General features: G+C 47.9%; 2 protein-coding genes across 3 annotated transcripts in view; both read left to right on the top strand.

Moving 5' to 3' along the window:
* Positions 1-21,197, top strand: part of LOC123443597 (callose synthase 7-like) — a 55,507-nt gene that overhangs the window by 1,724 nt on the left and 32,586 nt on the right. For both annotated transcript variants that reach the window (XM_045120046.1, XM_045120047.1), the window contains 11 exons: positions 264-368; positions 504-595; positions 678-801; positions 1,899-2,030; positions 2,115-2,191; positions 2,298-2,388; positions 17,250-17,372; positions 17,448-17,565; positions 17,754-18,085; positions 18,169-18,221; positions 18,292-18,352. In XM_045120046.1, coding sequence (XP_044975981.1) covers positions 264-368; positions 504-595; positions 678-801; positions 1,899-2,030; positions 2,115-2,191; positions 2,298-2,388; positions 17,250-17,372; positions 17,448-17,565; positions 17,754-18,085; positions 18,169-18,221; positions 18,292-18,352 — 1,308 coding nt within the window. The remainder of the gene's footprint in view (positions 1-263; positions 369-503; positions 596-677; positions 802-1,898; positions 2,031-2,114; positions 2,192-2,297; positions 2,389-17,249; positions 17,373-17,447; positions 17,566-17,753; positions 18,086-18,168; positions 18,222-18,291; positions 18,353-21,197) is intronic.
* On the top strand, positions 4,854-6,266 carry LOC123443598. Its single transcript, XM_045120048.1, has 2 exons — positions 4,854-5,087; positions 5,157-6,266. The coding sequence occupies exons 1-2, from the start codon at positions 4,854-4,856 to the stop codon at positions 5,817-5,819; spliced, it is 897 nt and encodes a 298-aa protein (XP_044975983.1). The 3' UTR covers positions 5,820-6,266.

Below are 21,197 nucleotides of genomic sequence, written 5' to 3'. Positions count from 1 at the left end.
GCTAATGCTTATTTATGCTAATGGAAAATACACTGTGGGATTATATTACACACATGAATGCTTGAGGCACATCAGCCACATATAAAATTTGTTCACAAACGTTCATGAATCATGCAAGCCGTTTTTGAGTCACTGGAGTTGCGGATTTATACATTACTTTCTACTGAAAAAATAATATGCCGGTTTTGTGTTGGATGGTTAGGCACCAAGGTGTTCTGTTATTTGTTTAGGATTTCATACTATGTTTTGCTTTATTGTTGTAGAAAGGTAACGTGGAGAACCAAAAGGAGCATTTGATTTTGCTGGTTGCTAACATAGATATGAGAAGAAGTGGCAATATCCACCAGGGTGAAAGACAAAATCACGTGGTAAATATTTCTTTTAACTAGTTTTTATCGCTAACGCTGGATCAACTCAACTTGGTGGACCCTTTTGCAAGTGGTGTTCAGCTCCTACTAGTGTCCATGTTAAACCGATTCACGAGCTTCTAATATGACTTGCAGATACAACGTGACACAGTGGATCACTTGATGAAGAAAGTTTTTCAAAACTACATTTCATGGTGTCGGTATCTGCATTTGGAGTCAAACATCAAGTAACAATATAGCATTTTGTTGCACACCTGGTGCTCAAAATTATCCTCAATTCCTCGTTAACTGTAAATTATTTTCGTGCAGAATTCCACATGATGCCTCCACACAACAACCAGAGCTTCTTTACATCGGGTTGTATTTGCTTATTTGGGGTGAAGCTTCTAATGTTCGCTTTATGCCTGAATGCCTTTGTTATATCTTCCACCATGTAAGTGACAACCTTGTTCTTACATTCTAATGTCCTAATGTCCGCTCCATTTATATATTTATTTATTTCCCATATGGGAACTTCTTCACTGTTCCATTTATATATTTATTTATTTCCCACATGGGAACTTCTTCACTGTACTTTGTTTGGATTTTTATTGAAAATCTAGTATGCTCAATTCCTTTTGAAACATGCTCAGTGGTTGTCAAGCTAACAAGACAGTAAATGCCAAATAATTTTGTTATCTAGAGCTATTTCAGTTTTTGAGTGGTTCACGGGTGAACTTCGTAGACCTATTCATATAGCAGTGATTATATAATCGTGTAACAAAGAAATTTCTTCTGATTTAAATGCAAAGGGGTGACATGGTACTGTAGAATGTTTTTTCTCTGAAAAGGAATGTTATATGTCCTGTCCTCTGCATCCTAGGATGCACACATCCATCATATTATTAGTAAGGGAAGGACACTAGGCCAAAACACCTTATAACAGTGTTGAAATGACCAACAAAGGTGGACTAAGTCGCCATCTGACTTCCGAGGTATGCATAATGTATTCTGGTCGGTTATCATACCCATGAAAAGAGAGACTACATGGAGAACATGAGTATTGGGAAATGCACATGATGACGGTTTTCTAGGAAGACACTTGTCATGGGCTAATAATTTCAGTCAATACCTATACCACACTAAGCACAGTTTTGCTATGGTTGTTTCTGTAAGTTGAGGACTCCATACATTTTTAGCACACCAGAAAGAGCAAACTATTTACCATGAGTAAATGGTGTACTGCATGAAACACATTAACTGCATATGTATGAGCATGAACTCCAAGCACACTATGTAAGATTGAAGTACCAAAATAATAGATGTCTTGGCAAATAATATGATTGTCCTTTTAATTTTGTTTTTATGGCATTTGTCTTTTTTTTGTTATTAAATGATCTTTTCGATATATTTAAAAATGGAGCTGCATGCAACACTTCTGTTAGAGTTTCACAATTCTCTCATAAACAGATCCCGAGGCTGACGTTCTGGGCATGTTCTAAACATACACTAACTTCTTGACCAATCTTATTCACCCAAAATTCATGATAGATGGCAAGGGATTTATATGACATAATATCTGATAGAAGAGAAGATTCGTTTGACCCACCCTTCCAGCGAGAGGGGAGTGATGATGCATTTCTACAGTTGGTTATCCAACCAATCTACAATGTTATCCATAATGTATGCACTCAGATATCTTGTATAATGTTCTTTGCAAAATGTTTTTGTTATTCTTATCCGTTTAATGTTCATTTGATGCAAAAGGAAGCTACCATGAGTAAGCGTGGTACTGTGAGCCACTCGAAGTGGAGAAACTATGATGACCTGAATGAATATTTTTGGTAAGTTGCTTTTAATAGTTCATCTTTGTAGCTTTGCCTATCAGTAAGTTCTAAGAACCCAGTTCTTATTGGTCACTGTTTTTGTCTTAAACCTTCGCACATTCAGGTCGAAGAAATGCTTCAAACAGCTTAGATGGCCAATGGATCCAGCCTCTGACTTTTTTGCGGATCCTACGAAAACTAAAAATGACATTGAGGTTTCTCGATAACCCTTTGCATATTCTGTGTGCAATATATAATACTATTTATTATCATATCAGACATCATTAAATTTGTTAAAATTCCTAGCGGTCTTAGTTTACTATAGTTATTCACTGATTCTATTCTTTTGAATACGATGGGACTAAAGTACATGACCATGAGAAGTTGAAGATCTTCACTTACTAGTCAACTAACAGAAAATGGTAGATGAGGAACCAGCAACACCTCCTCTAAGCTAACATCCGGCTAAACGAGAGAAGATTTTTCCCCTAGCCCCCTTTGCTCCCACGGGCGGCGGCTGGGCGAAACCCTAGCTCCACCCAACCCCCTCCCTCCCTCGTCCCCTCCCTCCTCGCCGTCGTAGGAGGGCGCCGCCGGGCAAAGCCCGGGTGTCGTCGTCGTCGGGGCCTCTCGTCCTCCTCGGATGCGGTCTTCAGTGCGGGTTCGGGCTTCGTCACGGGGGCGCGGCATTGGCGTGGGGCACGTGGCTGAGGCGGCGTCTCGGGCGCGCGGTGGTGCTGCGGCGGCTGCGTGGGGTGCGTTCGGTGTGTGGCGGCGCCCGCCTGGATGGGCTCATCTCCCTGAATCCTTGTTGGGCGGTGGGGTGTTGGTGGACCTGTAGCGGACAGGGGAGCCAGTGCCGGTTGTGCGCGCCTGTCTGGAGGGAGCTGCGGCTGCCGCCGTGCTGCATCTTGGCGCCTGACTATCTCGGGTGGCCCTCGCCCCGATCTGGAGTTGCCAGATCTGGCGGGGTGGCGACGGCCGCCTCTTCGGCGGCCCAGGCTGGCGACGGCCTTGTAGGAGGGAATGGCTACCGGGAAGCTCTCCCCTTGTTGCGTGGCTGTCCCCTTAGAGCATCTCCAACGGCCGCTCAAAAAGTGCTCCACGCGCTAAATTATTCGTTTTTTCGGCGCCGGACAGCTTCAACAAAGGCTGTAAAATTGTGTGCGCGCTGAAAAGTTTTGGGCACGCGCTGAAAAACGCTATCGCGCGCACTATATTTGAGGCGCCAGTTTGCGGGCTTCACTGCGTGCTTTTTGAGCGCGCATTTTTGGGCATCTGCTAAAGCAACGTTTGTTCCCACACAATAAAAGTGCTACAGTGGCGCGCTAAAATTTTTATTGGGCGCGAAACTTTTGCGCGGCTATTGGAGATGCTCTTATGCGTGTAGCTCGACTTGTCGGTTTTCCCCTTTCCTTGTTGAGGTGGGCGTGGATGGCAGGTGGGTGGTGGCCTGGGTTCCTGTGGTGGTGTGGTGGTTCGGTGGGATGGCCGTGGGTGGTTGCACGGGCCGCCGGTAAGGGCATCTCCAGCCGCGCCCCCAACAGGCTTCCCAGGCCACTTTTTTATCGCCGACGCTTAAAAAATCCCTCAGTCGCGCCCCTGTAACCTTGTTTTCCGTCGGTTTGGGTCGAAATTGACGCCGACGGACACAAGTCGAACCCAACGCGTTGGGGGGCGGCTGGGGGCGCCGGATGAAGCAAAAAGTTGTGTGGGGCCGCACTGTCCGTGACACTGGCCGATTTTCCCGCCGTTTCTGCCTTTTCCCTCCCTTTCCCTCCCCATCATCCACACCCCACCCCCGTCGTTCTCGCCATTCTCTCCATATTTCTCTTCCCCCACCATGCCACCGAAGAGATACACCGCCCCTCGCCAAGCCACCGTACCCGCCGTACCAAAGACGAGGAAGCCGAGGGTGCCTATGCCAAGGCCTGCGGGCTTGATGAACGCGTAGTGGAAGGCCAAAGTTGATCGGCGGGCGGCGGTGACCGGCGATTGACGGAACATGCTCATCATGAAGAGAGCCAGGCATACGTCGGCGACGGCGGCGGAGCAGGAGGCGTCGTCTCGCTCGGCCATGGAGAACCAGCGGTCGACCTTTTCGCCTCAACAGGCGGGCCTGTTTCCGCATGGCGCGTGGAGTACCCAGCAGAGCGTCGCGTTTCCGGCGAACTTCCCGTTGCCGGGGTGGGGCTACGAGCCCTCCTCGCCGGAATATGTCGATGGCGACGCTCTTGGCGGCTTCAACCCCAACACCGCCTCTGCGCGCACGCCTTTCGCGTTCATAGCCAGCCACAACAGCCAACATGACTACTCTTCGACGTACTCGGGTTCATCCGCGACGGGCCTGCGTCGTGGCCCCCTGCTTTTCGCGCCGGGTTTGGTGCCACAGTTCAGCAAAGCTGATGCCGAGATGATAGAGATCATCAACAATTGCTCAACAGCCGCCGCTTCATGCCCCGGGTTCGGTACGCAAGAGGAAACGCTCGACAATGACGTCGACATGGACGAGGAGGTAGAGGACGAGGAGATGGAGGAAGAACCAGCGGAGCCGTAGCCGACGAGGAGCAAGGGAAGAAAGAAGACGAAACGGGTGGCCAACGGGAAGCCGGCCGAGCACCGCGTCAAGTGGACGGCGAAGGAGGACGAGCGCCTCGCCGAAGCATGGAAGACTGTCAGCATGGACCCGATCACCGGCGCGAACCAGAACACCGAAACGTACTGGAGGAGGATCAAGACGGCGTTCGACGAGCGCATGTTGGTCGGCCTCGAGTTCGCCGGCATACACATGGAGTGCGGCGACAAGGCCATGTCCAACCATTGGGCGAGTATCCAACAAGCGTGCAACAAGTGGCATGTGATCCAAGAAGAGGTCATGTCTCGCCCAGAGAGCGGCGCCAATGTCGAACCCCAGGTATGTCCATGGCTCGCCCGGTTCGTGATCTTTTGTTGTTTCGCCGACACTTGTTCTTCGTCTGTGCAGATGGTCCGAATGTTCGAGATGTTCCGCCGGGACAGCAACACCGACGCCGACTTCAAGTTCCTTCACGTGTTCACCAGGATCGAGTCGTGCGAGAAATGGGCAGAGGCCCGGCTCGCTCTCGCCAAGGCCAAGGACGACGTCCACAACCCGGACGCGCCTATCTCATGGGCGGCAAAAGGGTGGCCTGATGGCAACAAAAAGGCGAAGAAGGCGAGGGACTCGGCGCCCGCTTTCGAACGGTTGCAGGCATTGATCGAAGAATGCATCGCCGACACCAAGAGTCACTCCGCCATGAGAGAGGAGAAGTCCGAGGCGAGGTGGTCAGCGCTGATGACGAAGCAGGGCGCCAAGCTCGACCTTCTCAGGACCAACGTGGCTGCGAAGAAGCGCAACACCAACCTGGCGTTCCTGATGGGAGGAGGTGACACGGCGACGATGGACCCGCAGGTGAAGGCGTGGTACTTGGCGGAGCAGAACCTCATCTTGAATCTCATGCCGGGACTGGCGGCAACCGCGTCGACACCGATTACGACCACATTGCCAACGCCGACGGTGGCCGCGCCAACGACGATCACCGCGACCCCGCCGCGTACGCCGACCTCTCCCGTGTTAGAGTACTATATATATAGCCATGTAACCTTTCGTACTTACCCCATTGTATAAGGGGTTTTCTGCATATTCTACACCTGTACATGTATATATACTGGCCTATGGCCTCCTGGAAATACAAGTTGCAAATTTCCTAACATGGTATTAGAGCCTTAGGTTCTTTTTCGCACGCGCAACTCGTGTCCTCGGTCCAATCCTCCGTCTACGTGGCCGCCGTCTGTCCTCTATGAACGGTGTTGCTCTCCGGTGTTCATCCACTCGCCCACCGCTGGTCTCCTATACCGCCGGATCCACGCTCCCCACCCGTTGCTAGTCTCCTGCCTCGCCGGATCCCGCGTCCCATGCCGGATCTCGCCGCCACTCGTCGGATCCCGCCCCTGCTGTTGTGGCTCTTGCTCCTCTCCGGGCTCGTCCTCTGGATTGAGCGCCCTGGCGGCTGCTGATTTTGGATAAGGCCGTTGGGTGCACGTCGTATTGAGTAAAAAAAAGAGTAAAACAATGTTTTCTTCCGCGCCGTCCCTTTTGGCGCCTTCCGCAGGCTGTGCTGGTAGCTCTACTGCTCCTCCTCCTGTGAGCTTCACCACTGGTGAATGTCGCTCTTCCCCGACACCTCGCGCGACTTTCACCGGCTGTACTGGTGCATATGACCTCGTCTTCTCCATCGGCCTTTGCAGACGATACTGGTCATGCTACACCGACACATTTAGCGGCTTCCATAGGTGGTCGTAGTCGCTTCTTTCCCGATGCCACTGCGTCGCCTACTTTAGCTGTGTCCTTCACTGAGGAGATTGCGTGACTTCACGCCTTGCTGATTGCCCCCGACTCTCTATTGTCGGGTGCATCTACATCGACATCTTCAGTTGCGCCCTTGACTGAGTAGGAGATTGTGTGATTTTGATGCCTGCTAGCTTCATCTTCTGGTTCTTCATCGGCAATTTCTGTTGGTTCTGCTACGGACTCTTCTGGCATTGTGAGACCACCTTCTACACAAGCAGGTACATCTCCATGGATTCTTCATACTGGAGCATCTTTTCATATGACTCATGATTCATTCACTCTGTCATCTACTTGACCTCTCGAAGCTCCTATTCATGTTCTTACTGCTGATGGTACCTCTCTCCCGGTTAGTGGCCGAGGCACTCTTAGCACTTCATCTTTTCATGTTCCTGATGTTGCTCATGTTCCTCAGCTTACCATGCAGCTCATTTCTGGTGGTCAGATTGTTGACTCTGGTTGTAGGGTCATTCTCAACTTTGACTCATGTTCCGTTCTGGACCGTCACACTGGTGCTCTTCTTGGTGTTGGCCCTCGGTGTCGTGACTCTCAGGGTCTCTGGGAGCTTGACTGGCTTCACCTTCCATCCGCGGCTACCGCCGCCAGTCTCTCCACCTCTGTTGCCTTGTCTACCAGCTCTTTCAGAAGTGGCATCATCGCCTAGGTCACTTATCTGGCTCTCGTCTCTCATCCTTAGTTCGAGGTGGTCTTCTTGGATCCGTCTTAGGCGGTGTGTGTCTTTAGACTGTCAGGATTGCCGACTTGGTAAACAGGTTCAGTTACCTTATCGTCATAGCGGTACTGTGTCTCAGCGTCCTTTTGACCTTGTTCACTCTGATGTTTGGGGTCCAGCTCCCTTTGCCTCAAAGGGAGGCCATCGCTACTATATTCACTTTATAGATGATTTCTTTCGACACACGTGGATATATTTCATGTCTTCTCGTAATGAGGTCTTATCTATCTATAAGCGTTTTCATGCCATGGTTCACACTTAGTTCTCTACGCCTATTCGTGTGTTCCGTGCTGACTCTGCTGGAGAGTATATCTCCAAGATGTTATGTGGATTTCTCGCTGAGCAGGGTACTCTTGCTCAGTTCTCTTGTCCTGGTGCTCATGCTCAGAATGGCGTGGCCGAGCGCAAGCATCATCACCTTCTTGAGACGGCTCGTGCGATGATGATCGCCGCCTCTCTTCCACCTCACTTTTGGGCTGAAGCTGTCTCCACTTCCATGTATCTCATCAACCTTCAGCCGTCCACTGCTTTGCAGGCCGGCGTTCCTTTCGAGCGTCTCTTTGATCGTTCTCCCGATTACTTGGCGCTTTGTTTGTTTGGTTGTGTTTGCTATGTTCTTCTTGCCCCTTGTGAACGCACCAAACTATTCGCTCAGTCAATTGAGTGTGTTTTTTTAGGTTATAGCGATGAGCGTAAGGGCTACCGTTGTTGGGATCCCGTCGGCCGTTGGATGCGTATTTCTCGGGATGTGACTTTTGATGAGTCTCGTCCCTTCTATCTGCGTCCGTCTTTCTCGACTTTTGCAGTGGAGGATATATCTTTCCTCACTTTTTCTGACACACCGATCACTCCCGTTGAGCCCTTGCCCGTCCGTCCTACTGCCCCTGCTTCTCCACCTGTTGCAGATTCGATGCCATCATCTCCCGTGGTTTTCTCCCCTGACTTGTCACAGGATTCTGCACCTTCATCTCCGGTGTCTTCTTCGTCACCTTCGCCTACTCTAGAGATCCCTCCTCGCATTCTTCCATCTTTTCCTCAGTATTATACTCGTCGTTCACGTAATGTGGATGTGTCTACTGATGTGTCGTCCTCCTCGTCTCAGCCTACCTATGGCTTGCGTCCTCGTCCGCTTCCGCCTATTGATCGCCTTGTTTTTTCAACCGCTAGTGCTACTGTTCTTGAGCCGACTTCTTGTCGTGAGGCTATTGCTCATCCTGACTGGCAGTTTGCGATGGCAGAGGAGATTGCTGCTCTTGAATGCACCGGTACATGGGATCTCGTTTCTCTTCCTCCAGGTGTTCGTCCCATCACTTGTAAGTGGGTCTACAAGGTTAAGACTTGCTCTGATGGTTCTCTTGAGCGTTACAAAGCTCGTCTTGTGGCTTGTGGCTTTCAGCAGGAGTATGACGAGACTTTTGCTCGTGTGGCCCATATGACAACTATTCGTACACTTCTTGCCGTGACCTCTGCACGCCACTGGTCTGTATCTCAGCTTGATGTTAAGAATGCCTTTCTTAATGGTGAGCTGCGTGAGGAGGTATATATGCAGCCACCACCTGGGTATTCTGTTCCTGATGGTATGGTATGTCATCTTCGTCGCTCTCTCTATGACCTCAAGCAAGTCTTTATGGGGATATGTACCTAGGGTAGGGTCACAGGCCTGACCTAGATGTCCTACCTAAGGGCACCTCATTAAAGACTTGAAGACCACAAGGAGGATTCCGACTGGAAAGCAATAGCGTCTGAGTCTCTCGGTAAGAAATCGCTCGGAGGATTTTCCCCTTCACTCGACAACCAATTTCCACTCGGAAGAAACCAGTTGACGCAGAAGACCAGAAGCCACTCCAGGGAGGCCAACAGGCGAGCGTTCGGCTGGTCGTCATAAGTAACATTAACTACGTACGTTATCAGTAACGGACACTTTAAAACTCCATTGATCAAACCCTTGGTGGCCGGATATTGATGAGGGGCAGCGCACTCTATATAAGCCACCCCTCCCCTCTGGCACAAGGGTTCACACCCCCTGTAACACGCATTCCACACTGCAAGAGCTCCCGAGCACTGAGACGTAGGGATGTTACCTCCACGAGAGGGGCCTGAACTCATACATCTTGCGTACAAGCTTGCCATAGCTAGGACTCTGCCCTCTCCTTTCGTACCCTACACCTCTATTGTCAGGTTCATTTCCATGACAGTTGGCGCCCACCATGGTGCAGGCATCTAAGCGACTTTCGGCAAGTTTGTGATTTTCATTCTCCGTCATGTCTTCCGGCAACGATTCGTTCTTAGGCGACGAGATCCGTTTTGGCGCGCTCGTCTTCGTTGCCGATGACTCGGCATGGCTTCAGGAGGCGCCGCTCGACATCGAGGAGCTCCCGATCCATGGGGCGACGCACTTCCGTGCAAGCTCCTGCGGCGTACTCCTTCGGCAGCCGTCGACTCCGGTGTCGACCGTTCGCTCCGCTGCTCGTCGTCACAAGCGATCCGGTCGCTCACGACTTCACCGATGTGTGAAACACGTAGTGGCTTGCCAGGCGTCATCTCCGTCATCTCCGCAGATTGCTGCAATCGAGCCTGTCGAACCTCTTCGGGGCGCGATCCACTCGACATCAGATCAGTCTGATGTGCCTTTCGAGTGCGAGAGCTGCAATCCTGCGATGGAGGTCTTCATGGCGGGTTCTATAGAGAGCCCGCCAGGGTTCAGTCGCGGCGAACACGAAGTTGGAGAACCGTCGAATGGACACGCCCGCCGTCGTCCTCCAGTTTCCAGTCGGCATCAGCGACAACTCTTTTCGAGTGGACCACAGAACAACGTCGAGGTATTTCGTACTCCGGTACTAAATGTTGGAGCTGCCGCTAAGATAGCAGATTCCATTCAGCCGTCAGACTCAGAGGCTGGTAGAGGCTTAGAGCAGATTCGTACTTTGCTTCAAGCAGCGCAGCAACAAAACTCAGCTGTGTCACAATCGCTCAATAGGTTGCACAGTAATTCACCTAGAGCAGATACAGTTTGTTCAGTTTTCAGTCCAGGGCACCTCAGCGTCGCAGAGACGGAAGTTACCGAGAGAATCAACATAGAGATCAGGGGCGGAACCAGTTCGCTCCCCGTTACCACTGTGATGACCGCCGTCGGGTGCATTCTCCTCCGAGGAGTGGTACGTATGTGTCCCGACACTACGGCGATAGGCGCCCGTTCGGTGATGAGCGGAGTCCTGGGTTTGATGCGAGAAATGTACTCGCGTAGAGGAGGATTGACAGGGGCAGAGCTCACAGAGATGGTTTTGACATAGATCGTCCGAGTGGAAATGGCACTACAGTTTCTGGCCCTGAGTGCTTCAGTAGAGCAATCCGTTCAGTTGATATCCCCCCAACTTCAGGTTGGCGCCTGGAATAAGTAAATTCACAGGAGAATCTAAGCCTGAAACATGGCTTGATGACTACCGAGTGGCAGTGCAGATTGGTGGAGGTAACGACAGCGTCGCCATGAAGGATTTGCCTCTGATGTTGGATGGTTCTGCCAGGGCGTGGCTGAATCAGTTGGCTCCTTCTAGCATCTACTGCTGGGAGGATCTTGCCCGAGTGTTCATCAAAACATTCGAGGGCACGTGCAAGCGTCGTGCTGGTTTGTCTGAGTTGCATCTTTGCGTACAGAAGCCGAATGAAACTTTGAGAGATTATATCCAGCGTTGGACCACCCTTCATCACACGGTGGAGAACGTTTCCGAGCACCACGCAGTCTGCGCTTTCAAAGCTGGTGTCAGGTACAGAGAGCTATATTTGAAGTTTGGTCGTACAGGTGACATGTCCATGAGCAAGATGACGGAGATTGCTGCCCCATACGCCAATGGAGAAGAAGAAGACCGCATCCACAACGGTAAAGGAAAAGCAGTCGACAACGATGCTGGCGGCAATTCCAATCGGAAACAGAAGCGCAAGGCTGATGGTTCCACTCCAGCAGAAGCGGCCGCCTTGGCGGCACAAGGAAAATTAAGGGAAACCCCAAAGGGCTATTTCCCCCAAAGAAGTCTAAGAACCAGTCAGATGTTCTGGATCTACCGTGTGTAATCCACACGAAGAAAGATGAAGATGGCAATCTGATATTGCCCAAGCACACCACTCGTCAGTGTAGGATGTTGATCCAACAGTTCAAAGATACTCCGTTGAGTGAGAAGACTCCTGAGAAGGAGGATGAAGAAGATAAGGAAGATTTTCCAAGTATCAACGCCACCTTGATGATTTTTGCTGATGTAGAGAGCAGAAGTCGATCGAAGGTCATTAACAGAGAGGTCAACATGGCAGTTCTAACCACCCCTCATACCTCAAATGGTCTCAGACTTCCATAACGTTCGATCAGTCGGATCACCCTGCTCACGTCGCTACCCCTGGTCAACAAGCTTTGGTGGTCGACCCAGTTGTGGGAGGAGTTCGTCTTCGCAAGGTCTTGATGGATGGTGGGAGTGGGCTGAACATCCTGTATGTAGAAACCCTCAAAGAATGGGCATTCCGATGTCCCGATTGAGTGAAAGCAGTACACAGTTCCACGGGGTCATCCCTGGGAAAAAGGCCAAGTCACTCGGCCAGATTGCGCTGGATGTGGTATTCGGCATGGACAAGAACTTCCGCAAGGAGAAATTGACTTTTGAAGTTGTTGATTTTCAGAGTGCTTATCATGCCATCCTTGGTCGCCCCGCTTATGCGCGTTTAATGGCACGCCCGTGATACGTGTACCTCAAGATGAAGATACCAGGGCCCAAGGGAGTCATCACAGTCACAGGCAATCGACAGAGAGCCGAGGAGTGCTTGCAACAAGGCTCTAAGATCGCTGATCAACAGATGGTTGTGGTTGAACTGGAGGAATACCGGAAGAACACTGACCCTGCCGACCTGATGCGCTCCAAGAAGCCCGCTTCTGAGTCCGCTTTTCAGTCGGCGGGTGAAGTCAAACAAGTGAACATCCACCCGACGGATCCTAATGCTGCCCCGACCAACATCTCAACAACACTCGACAGCAAATAGGAAGCCGAGCTCATCCAGTTCCTCCGTGAGAACTGGGACATCTTTGCATGGAAGCCTGCTGAAATGCCAGGTGTGCCTAGGGAACTGGCTGAGCACCGACTGAGAGTGGATCCGAAGGCAAAGCCTGTTAAGGAGCATTTGCGTCGGTCTGCAGCGGAGAAGAGGAAAGCAATCGGCGATGAGGTGGCTCGACTCTTGGAGGCGAAGCTCATACGCGAGGTCTACCACTCTGAGTGGCTCGCAAATGTCGTCATGGTCCCCAAGAAGGACAAGTCCCTTCGTATGTGTATCGATTTCAAGAACATCAATAAGGTTTGCCCGAAAGATCACTTTCCGCTCCTCCGCATTGATCAAATTGTTGATTCGACTGCGGGGTGTGAGCGTTTATCCTTTCTTGATGCCTATTCTGGCTACCATCAGATCCGTTTGTTTGGTCCAGATGAAATAAAAACTGCCTTCATCACCCCTTTCAGATGTTTCTGCTATATCACCATGCCTTTTGGTTTGAAGAATGCTGGCGCCACTTTCATGCGTATGATCCAGAAGTGCCTGCTTGATCAAATCAGTCGGAATGTCGAAACATACATGGATGATATTGTGGCCAAGTCTCGCAAGGTTCCGACCTACTGACTAATCTAGCAGAGACATTTGCCAAGCTGAGAAAGTATGATATCAAACTGAATCCAGCTAAGTGCACTTTCAGAGTCCCTGCCGGCAAGTTACTCGGTTTCCTCGTTTCTGAACGTGGGATCAATGTCAACCCCGAGAAGATCGGCGCCATCGTCTGAATGAAAAGCCCTGTGCGTGTGCACGATGTCCAGAGGCTCACAGGCTGCCTGGCGGCGTTGAGTCGGTTTATTTCTCGTCTCGGTGAGAAGCCATTGCCTCTGTAGCGACTCATGAAAAAGTCTGATGTGTTCGAGTGGAATGATGAGGCAGAAGCAGCGTTTGTCGAGCTAAAAGCCCTGCTTTCCACCCAGCCGGTGCTTGCTGCTCCGTACAGCAAAGAACCCCTGCTCTTATACATCGCAGCTACTAATCAAGTCGTCAGCACGGTTCTGACTGTCGAGCGAGAAGAGGAAGGCAAAGCTTACAAAGTCAAGCGTCCAGTCTACTACATTTCTGAAGTACTGACCCCTTCGAAGCAAAGGTATCCTCATTACCAGAAGCTCCTCTATGGAATATATTTATCAGCGAAGAAGGTGGCACATTACTTTCAAGATCATTCGGTATCAGTCGTCAGCAATGCCCCACTGTCAGAGATTCTTAACAATTGGGACGCGTCTGGTCGCGTGGCTAAATGGACCATCAAGCTGTTATATTTTGACATCAAGTTCGAGGCAAAGAAAGCTATCAAGTCTCAAGCTCTTGCTGATTTCATGGTCGAGTGGGTGGAACAGCAGCAGTCAGCTCAAATTCACTCGGCACATTGGACTATGTTCTTTGATGGCTTCAAAATGTTGAATGGGTCCGGTGCTGGTGTGGTATTGGTGTCCCCAAAAGGCGACAAACTCAACTATGTTCTCCAGATTCATTTTGATTCCTCCAACAACGAGGCTAAATATGAAGCCCTCCTCTTATGGCCATCTCACTCGGCGTCCGACGCTTGATGGTGTACGACGACTCAGATCTGGTGGTCAATCAAGTGATGAAGGAATGGGATGTCAGAAACCCCGCCATGACTAGGTATTGCCACGCAGTAAGGAAGCTTGAGAAGAAGTTTGAAGGTCTGGAACTCCACCTTGTTCCCCGATTGAAAAATCAAGCAGCTGACGAACTGGCCAAGATTGGGTCCACTCGGAAACCTGTCCCTAGCAATGTGTTCCCGGAACACTTACATACTCCTTTGGTGCAAGAGGATCCTTTCACTGAAGAACTCCAACAACCGATAAGCACCTCAAATCCGACTGAGATTGATGTTCCAGCAGTCGTTGATTTGGTTATGGAAATTCTGGTGATCACGCCCGAGTGGATAGTACCATACATTGCATACATCCTGAGGCGAGAACTTCCGGAAGATGAAGCTGAAGCTAAGCAGATTGTCCGCAGATCAAAGGCTTTTACTGTGATGGACGATCAGCTTTACACGGAAAGTGTTACTGGCGTAGCTCAACGGTGCATCTCCCCTGAAGAGGGCCGACTGATCCTGGAGGAAATCCACTCGGGGACCTGTGGTCATCATGCGTCCTCTCGGACCATTGTTGCCAAAGCATACTGAGCTGGGTTCTTCTGGCTGCGCGCTAATGAGATGGCTAAAGATATCGTTGATCACTGCGAAGGCTGCAAATTCTATTCTAAATTGAAACACAAGCCTGCATCTGCCTTGAAGACCATCCCACTCGTCTGGCCATTTGCTGTTTGGGGTTTGGATATGGTCGGCCCTTTCCAAACGGGCCAGAGTGGATTCACACACCTGCTTGTTGCAGTCGACAAGTTGACTAAATGGATTAAAGCCAAGCCGATAAAGAAGTTGGACTCGCGCACCGCCATCAAGTTCATGAAGGAAATAACATTTCGGTACGAAGTTCCTCATAGCATCATAACAGACAATGGTTCTAACTTCGACTCTGAAGAGTTGAGACGATTTTGCTCTGCCCAAGGAACCCGGGTGGATTATGCGTCCGTCGCACACCCCCAAACCAATGGACAAGCTGAGCGGGCAAATGGCCTTATCCTTCAAGGGCTGAAGCCTTGACTCATGCGATATTTGGAACATGCAGCTGGAGCCTGGGTGACTGAACTACCATCTGTTCTGTGGGGCTTGAGAACAACTCCCAACCGGTCGACCGGACGCACACCCTTCTTGGTGTATGGAGCTGAAGCCGTCTTGCCGAGTGATCTCCTTCACAATTCTCCCCGTGTGGATTTATATTCAGAGGCTGAGGCTGAACAGGCGCGACAGGACGGAGTAGATCTCCTCGAAGAAGAGCGTGAACTGGCCTTGATTCGGTCGACTGTATACCAACAAGATCTACGTCGCTTCAATGCGAGGCATGTCAGGAGTCGGGCGTTCTACGAAGGTGATCTGGTGCTCCGAGTGGATCAACAGTGACCTCACAAGCTTGCCCCTACTTGGGAAGGACCATTCGTCGTCATCAAGGTACTGAATAATGGAGCCTACCACCTTTACAACCTCAAGAAGAGAGCCGACGAACCCTGTGCTTGGAATGCAAACCTGCTCCGACGTTTTTATGCTTGACAACCGATCGGTTTGATGTAATAAGAAAGTTTTCTGAACAATGTGCTTGTCAAAGTCATTTGTCGATTCCGATCGAGCAATTTCACACTCAAAATATACTCCGAGTGAAGAGCAATCCTCTCACTCAGGGGCTTAGCTGCGAACATGTTTTCGCCTAAGTTACAACCCTTCCGAGTGAATAGCAATCTATTTACTCGGGTACTTAGCCGCGAACCAGCTTTCGCCTAAGTTTAGAATATACTTCGAGTGACGAGCAATCCTCTCACTCGGGGGCTTAACTGCGAACATTTTTGCTTAAGTTAAAAATCCCTATTCACTCGGGTGCTTAGCCGTGAACCAGTCTTCGCCTAAGTTTAGAATATACTCCGAGTGACGAGCAATCCTCTCACTCGGGGGCTTAGCTGCGAACATGTTTTCGCCTAAGTTAAAAACCCTTCCGAGTGAATATCAACCTATTCACTCGTGAACTTAGTAGCGAATCAGTCTTCGCCTAAGTTAGATTCCACTCGGATACTTAACTGCGAAACAGATTTCGCTTAAGTAAGGAGTTTCCTTGAATGTCGAGAACATTTAAAAACCAAACAAACTCAACCAAATGCAGATAAACTCAAAGAAATCCAGCACGGATTAAAGTCGCTCAAATGGATGTATCTAGACGTATTTCAGTGCTAGATACTTCCGTTTAAGCGACAAGTAATATGGATCGGAGGGAGTACAATGGTGGGAGAGAGCTGTTCATACAAAATGAACTGAAGGGAAATCATTTTCTACTTCATCACAAACTATGGATTGATTGAGAACTAGGCAGTGGCCTAGTGGCAAGGGGTCACAATGGTGCATCCAGCGCCCAGAGTTCGAATCCCATTGGGATCGAATTTCTGGTGCCTCACCCAGGTGGAATTCTTCTATAAAAATATGTCCTGGGTGCTAGTGCCCATGGATCTCATTTTTTTCACAAACTATGGATTGGATAAAGTAATAGTGGGAGAAGGGAGCGTGTGGCTGCATACCCTTGGGTATGGGCTATGCTGTAATGGCTACAGAGGTAGAAATAGGGATTTTGGAGACAATCATATTAATCTCTGTTTCTGTTTATTTCTTGATGGACCCAAAAGCTGTACATCTTTACATTTTTCAATCATGTCGTCCTTTATGTAGGAGCCGACCCTATTTGGGTAGAAAGGACGCTTCCTCCTGGCTTTAACCTCCATTCCTAAATATAAGACGTTGGGGCAGTTTAATTTAAGTTTAATTCCAACTGCCCCAACGTCTTATATTTAGGAATGGAGGTAGTACGATACAAGCTGAAGACAGCGCAACAGCGAAAAGGTAGAAGGTTCGATACAAGCTGGGGAGAGTAGGAGCAGGCCCTATTAAGTTGATCTAATAAACTCAGTCTAAGCAATCAATTTGAACAACTTACATGGCTTGAGAGGAAAGCACCAACTTGGGATAAATGGCTTGTTTCTAAGATGCCTGGTGCTCATCTGCACCCATCTGGGCCTGAGATGCTGCAACCACACCCTCCTGTGCTTAGGGTGCTGATAGTATTGCTGGCCCACATGACATATCTTCCTTTTTTTTTCAAGGAACATATGTGTAATCTAAACTTCCAATGGGACATGTACTCATTTGTATTCAGTGTATTGTATGTGTATTTCTGAAAGCAGTTTGATCAAATTAAGCACATTTGATTCTTCGCAAAAAAATTAAAAAATTAAGCACATTTGATAATATAATCGAACTAACTTTCAATGTGCAGCGGCACGATCATTCGGTGAGCAGACGGAGGACGTCCAAAACAAATTTTGTTGAAGTTCGTACATTTTTGCATCTCTTCAGAAGTTTTGATCGAATGTGGGCCTTTTTCATATTAGCTTTCCAGGTATGGACCTAATTACTAATTGAAAGATGTCATGTTTCTTCATTTGCCATATCATGTGTTTTTTCTTCCTTTTAGGCCATGGTAATTATTGCATGGAGCCCTTCTGGATCACTTTCTGCTATATTCGAGGCAGCTGTTTTCAGAAATGTTATGACAATATTCATAACAGCTGCATTTCTAAACTTCCTTCAAGGTATGGATGCACTTCCTGTCTCAGGAACTTTGTGAATCTTGTAACCTTGCCTAGTTGTTTTATCCCAGTTTTAAGCAGTCCTTGCTTAATTACCTTTTGGTATCTGAGTAGAATTTGAAACTACTTTGGCTTTTGTTACTGATTCGGATGCTGCACAGTTTCTCAAACTGGTCTCTAAACTTTTTCAGCCACACTTGAGATAGTTCTTAACTGGAAGGCTTGGAGGAGCCTGGTGTGTTCGCAGATGATACGGCATGTTCTGAAATTTGTTGTAGCTATTGGCTGGTTGATAATTCTTCCAGTGACGTACTCAAGTTCCATAAAAAATCCCACAGGCCTAATCAAGTTCTTCAGCAATTGGATTGGAAATTTCCAAAGTCAATCGATATATAATTTTGCAGTTGCTCTTTACATGCTGCCGAACATTTTCAGTGCCTTGTTTTTCATGTTTCTACCAATGCGAAGGGCATTAGAGCGTTCAAATTCTCGCATTGTTAGATTTCTTTTGTGGTGGACGCAGGTATATTTGATTTGATCTATCTACATGGCTTCTTAGTAGAATTGATTATAATCTTTGGTTCTCATATGTTTTTTACTTATCAGCCAAAATTATATGTTGCCCGAGGCATGTATGAGGACACATGTTCACTTCTTAAGTAAGCCTCTCTCTCTCTCTCTCTCTCTACCATCTTTTCCTAACACGTAATGTTGTTCTTCATAAAAAAGGTACACGACATTCTGGATTCTATTGCTTATATGCAAGCTCGCCTTCAGTTATTATGTTGAGGTTGGTACAATCTAGGCACTATAATAATGTATTTCTAGTTTGAGTATCACGCTAGATTTATTACTGCTTCCGTAAGCAACTTTATGTTTTATTAATTAGTATTTGCTCAAACTAATCCACCAGTTTTAGTTTATTTTACACTTTACTTAATTTTGTGCTCGTCCGTTTCAAAATAGATCTGTCCTCTGTTTCACAATACAATGTTCAGTAATGTTCTACTTACATACTTATCCAAAAGGTAATGTTCAAACTTGCATATTGAATTGTCCAAAGTAAATTTTTTTTTGCAATAGAGGGAGTAGTAATTTATTCGTTGTGGTGCTTTTCTAGACCAGCTGAGCAGATATGTCCTTACTATATTATTACACTAGCTACCGATTTGATAATACTTTATTAAGGTATGAATGGATTTCCCATCTTTGTTGGTCAGAAAATCAACATGGTATTAGAGCCAGATGTCAGCTTCTAGGACTTGTCGGTACTGTTATGATGCAACTTATCTCTATTGCAAGCCCAAGGGGTATATATATATATATTACACAAGACTTGAGTTGCAAGGAAATGAAATACAGTCTAATAAGGACTCCTAGACTAATACTAATACTTTCTGACACCCACTCTCAAATGCAAATCGTATGCAATAGCATTGCATTCGAAGAAGTGTAACACTAGAAGAAGAAAAAAATTGGTAATCCCAAATTCACGTCTTGAGAGTGTCGTCGTAGCACGAAGAGTCTTCAAAACCTATCAAGTCAAGCCAAAGGGGATAACAAAGGAGATGGCACATATGAGGAAGACACCGCATCAGTAGAAGCCAAACGGGATAACAAAGGTTATAAGTCATCTTACGAAAACCAAATAATCCCGAAACATTAGGTGCAGTGCATTAACTTCCACCTCGTTTCTTGTTTTTTGACATGAATAAAGGAATCAACGAATAAGAGACGTGGGGCGTGTATGTTTTTAATGACTTGAGACTAACTAGCACGACATGCAGTGATCAATTCATTGCATGCAATGGTATTAATTAGCAAATTAACATTAATTTCTCTCGTTTTTCTCTTCGTTTTGGTCACGGTGCACAACCTAAGATGACTTATAAACCGAGACGGAGGGAGTACGAAGGGAACCAAATTCTCTGAAACTCTTTGTATTATGCTGGCTGACCCACAAAACACCTCTGAGTAGTTGAGGTTGATCCACGACCCAAAGTATCCTTAGACATCGACCATGCCCAAAGTTGTTTAACCTTGCCAAACTGCAGCCTTAACAGCCTACTGCATATCTGAAAAACAGAAGAAATGTGTTTGTTGTTAAGCTTCATGCACTAGCCAAAGTCCGAACTGATGGAAAGGGCAAGTGCAATTCACATATATTGTAACACCCCCTCTCACGTGTGACGGGGAAGACAAGTCAGCACGTGCAACCGGAAGAGAGCGACGGCACGCGAAACTCACATACGACTCAAGATGCCTCTACGTGGACACAAAGGGTGGCTACCGGCAATTTTTTAATAAACTGCGAAAATCAGGACTTGAACTCAAGACCTTAGCTCTGATACCATGTTAAGCTTCATGCACTAGCCAACGCAAACCAAAAGTCAGAACTGATTGAAAGAGCTAGTCCAATTCACATATACTGTAACATTTGTATCATAGATTCGTGACGAAATTGACAACAAAAATTAAACAAATTATAAAGTTTTACATACCATATGAAAATAAGATATAAGATGAGGTACCTGTTAGGAATATGCAACTTGTATTCCCATGAGGCCATAGACCGATATATATACATGTGCATGTGTGGACTATATGCAGAAAACCCCTTATACAATGGGATAAATACGAAGGGTACATGGCTATATTATATATACTCTAACACCCCCCTCAAACTCATGGTGGATGAACAACACTGAGTTTGGAGAGATAGAAGCCATGTTGCGCTCTAGTCTGGGCCTTCGTCAGGAAATCCGCCAACTATAACTCGAAAGGCACATACTGAAGAGCAATAACCTGATCCTGCACACCAGCACACACATAAAAAGCATCAACACCAATGTGCTTGGTGAGCTCATGCTTCACAGGATCACGCGTAATGCTGATAGCACTTGTACTGTTAGATAAGAGCAGAGTAGGTGTAGTGACAGAAACACCAAAATCCTGAAGTAATCACCGTAACCAAGTCACCTCTGCCGTCAAAAGAGCTATCGCTCGCAACTCAGCCTCTGCACTCGAACGTGAAACTGCGGTCTGTTTCTTCGTCTTCCAGGCAATGAGAGAACCACCAAGAAAAACATAGTAATCAGAAAGTGAACGGCGATCTGAAGGATCACTAGCCCACGTAGCATCCGAATAGGCCTGAAGTTGTAAAGAACTGGAGCGAGGAAAGAATAGACGGTGAGAGATCGTGCCCCGAAGATATCGGAGAACACGAAGGAGGTGACTATAGTGAACCGAGGTGGGAGCGGAGACAAACTGACTCAGAATATGAACCGGATAAGAGATATCTGGACGAGTGACAGCTAGATAGACAAGACCGCCAACAAGATGACGATAACGCGTCGGGTCAGGCAGGGGGTCACCATCAGTATCACGAAGGTGAATATTGAGCTCCATGGGAGTCTCAACAATGCGCTCGTCAGTAAGAGCAGCACGAGCAAGAAGATCCTGGATATACTTTTCTTGGGATATAAAAAAGCCATCAGAGGTAGAAGAGACTTCAACCCCAAGAAAGTAACGAAGAGGTCCAAGATCAGACATAAGAAACTGCTCACTAAGACGGGCCTTTACAAAGGCAATATACTCGTGGTCATCACCACTGATGATCATGTCATCAACATAGA

This window comes from Hordeum vulgare, chromosome 3H (genome assembly GCF_904849725.1).
Source record: "Hordeum vulgare subsp. vulgare chromosome 3H, MorexV3_pseudomolecules_assembly, whole genome shotgun sequence".
Classification (NCBI taxonomy): domain Eukaryota; kingdom Viridiplantae; phylum Streptophyta; class Magnoliopsida; order Poales; family Poaceae; genus Hordeum; species Hordeum vulgare.
This window is presented reverse-complemented; position numbering and strand designations above follow the sequence as displayed.